General features: G+C 48.1%; 1 protein-coding gene across 2 annotated transcripts; it reads left to right on the forward strand.

Moving 5' to 3' along the window:
* LOC142954757 (proteinase-activated receptor 2-like) lies at positions 1 to 1,696 on the forward strand. 2 transcript variants are annotated; one of them, XM_076096009.1, is made up of 2 exons: positions 1 to 79; positions 606 to 1,696. In XM_076096009.1, the coding sequence occupies exons 1-2, from the start codon at positions 1 to 3 to the stop codon at positions 1,694 to 1,696; spliced, it is 1,170 nt and encodes a 389-aa protein (XP_075952124.1). The 2 variants fall into 2 exon arrangements, with proteins under 2 accessions (XP_075952124.1, XP_075952211.1); XM_076096096.1 differs by having other exon boundaries at positions 1 to 67.
* The last annotated feature ends 360 nt before the right edge of the window (positions 1,697 to 2,056 follow it).

Raw genomic sequence — 2,056 nt, forward strand, 5'->3', positions numbered from 1 at the left:
ATGGATTTAACTCGGTTATCGTCGCTTCTTTTGATTTTCTGCTGCTTTTCTGCCTCAAATGCTGCAGGTAAGACCGGAAGTACCTGTGTTTGTTGTGCGGAAGAACGAGCTCGAGCACATACCGAGACAATGGTCTCCACCCAAGAGTGTTTTAATACAGTAATACTCTGTTAATGTTTACGCAATATTCAACCAGACGTTTTAAAACATTGTTATAATGAGAGATACGTTTTGATAGATTTGTGTGTGACATTGGGCGGTGGTCCGCTCCTAAACACACTGACTGCTGGGAAATGTAGGTGTAAGAACGTTATCTTAATATTAATCTTAGTCATAAATTTGATATTTTAGCATAAAAAGAAGATAATGAAAAAAGCCAGAGGTGACATTTTCAAATAGTTCTGGTCTAAACACAAAGATACTCGATTTGTAAGATAGTAGATTTTATAATGATGAAAAGCAGCAAATCCTCACTTTTGAGAAGCTGGACTCTGTTTCTTTGATAAATTACTAATTATCAAAATAGTTGATTATTCATATTTTGTCTGGTTAATAGTTAATCATTTCAGTCCCGATATGTGTTGAATTGTGTCTTATTGTTTCAGTTAAACAACGGGGGTTCTTCGGGTACGTAGACCCTACAGACTCTGAAAAGGTCATTGTGGACAAGGCGACGTCTGACACACTGAAGAGTAGTCTCACCACGGTCTTCCTCCCGATCGTCTACATCATCGTGTTCCTGGTGGGGCTTCCCGCCAACGGCATGGCCATCTGGGTGTTCCTCTTCAGGACCAAGAAGAAGCACCCGTCCTCCATCTACATGGCCAACCTGGCCCTGGCCGACCTGCTCTTCGTCATCTGGACGCCGCTGAAGATTTCCTACCACCTCAACGGCAACGACTGGATCTACGGCGAGCCGCTGTGCAAAGTGATGGTGAGCTTCTTCTACGGGAACATGTACTGCTCCGTCCTCTTCATCGCCTGCCTCAGCGTGCAGAGGTACTGGGTGGTGGCCCACCCTCTGTCCCAGCAGAGGAAGAACAACAAGGTGGCCGTCGGCGTCTGCGTGGCCATCTGGGCTTTCGTGTGGCTCACCAGCACGCCTCTGTACCTGTACGACCACACCGCCAAGCTCAAAGACCCCAACATCACCACCTGCCACGACGTCACCGTCATACAGGACGTCCTCAACCCGTTCGCATCCGTGCAGCTCCCGTACTACTACTTCATCTTCATGGGTCTGGTGGTGTTCCTCATCCCCTGCGTGGTGATCGCCGTGGCCTATGTTCTGCTGCTCCGGGCTCTGGGGAACAGCATGGACGACAGCGCGGCGGGAAAGAACCGCCAGAAGGCCGTGGTGTTGATCGTCATCGTCCTGGTGACATTCCTCGTGTGCTTCCTGCCCAGCAACATCATGCTGGTGGTGCACTACTCCCTGCTGAAGGACGGCGTGGTGAACAACGGCTACGCCTTCTACGTCGCCACGCTGTGCCTGTCCAGCCTCAACAGCTGCCTGGACCCGTTCATCTACTACTTCGTGTCCGAGGACTTCAGGAACCACGTGAAGAACACGCTGCTGTGCAGGAGCAGCAGGACCGTGGAGAGGATGAGGGTTTCCTTCAACTCCATGAAGTACTCCAGGAACAGCAAGTCGTACGTGTCGGACAGCGGGAACACGCAGAGCAGCTCCTGTTAGAAGATCCACGGAGGAGAGCACGGAGCCTCTGACGCTTGCCCTCTGTAGAGGAACCTGGTGGCACTGAGACACAGCAGATAGGTCTGTAACAATGGACACAAGGCCCATCGGTCATAACCAGGTAACCTCAGAAGAACTCTTAACTGTGAAGATGAGAGAGCGGAGCACGTTTTAAGATGTATATGACGTCATTATGAACTGTTTAGTGTTGAAACATGAATACATATTTTAATTTTTATGTGTATATATATATGGCTTTCTCTCATATATATATACATGTATGTATGTATGTATGTATGTATGTATGTATGTATATGAGAGAAAGCCAAAGACTGACAATTGTGACTTGACTAGTTCACT

Source organism: Anarhichas minor, unplaced genomic scaffold, assembly GCF_050575085.1.
Source record: "Anarhichas minor isolate MPS153535 unplaced genomic scaffold, ASM5057508v1 ptg000002l, whole genome shotgun sequence".
Classification (NCBI taxonomy): domain Eukaryota; kingdom Metazoa; phylum Chordata; class Actinopteri; order Perciformes; family Anarhichadidae; genus Anarhichas; species Anarhichas minor.

Coding starts and splice junctions, on each gene's coding strand:
- LOC142954757 (XM_076096009.1), top strand. CDS start 1: ATGGATTTAACTCGGTTATCGTCGCTTCTTTTGATTTTCTGCTGCTTT. Junction 80..605: donor TGCTGCAGGTAAGACCGGAA/GTACCTGTGTTT, acceptor TTATTGTTTCAG/TTAAACAACGGGGGTTCTTC.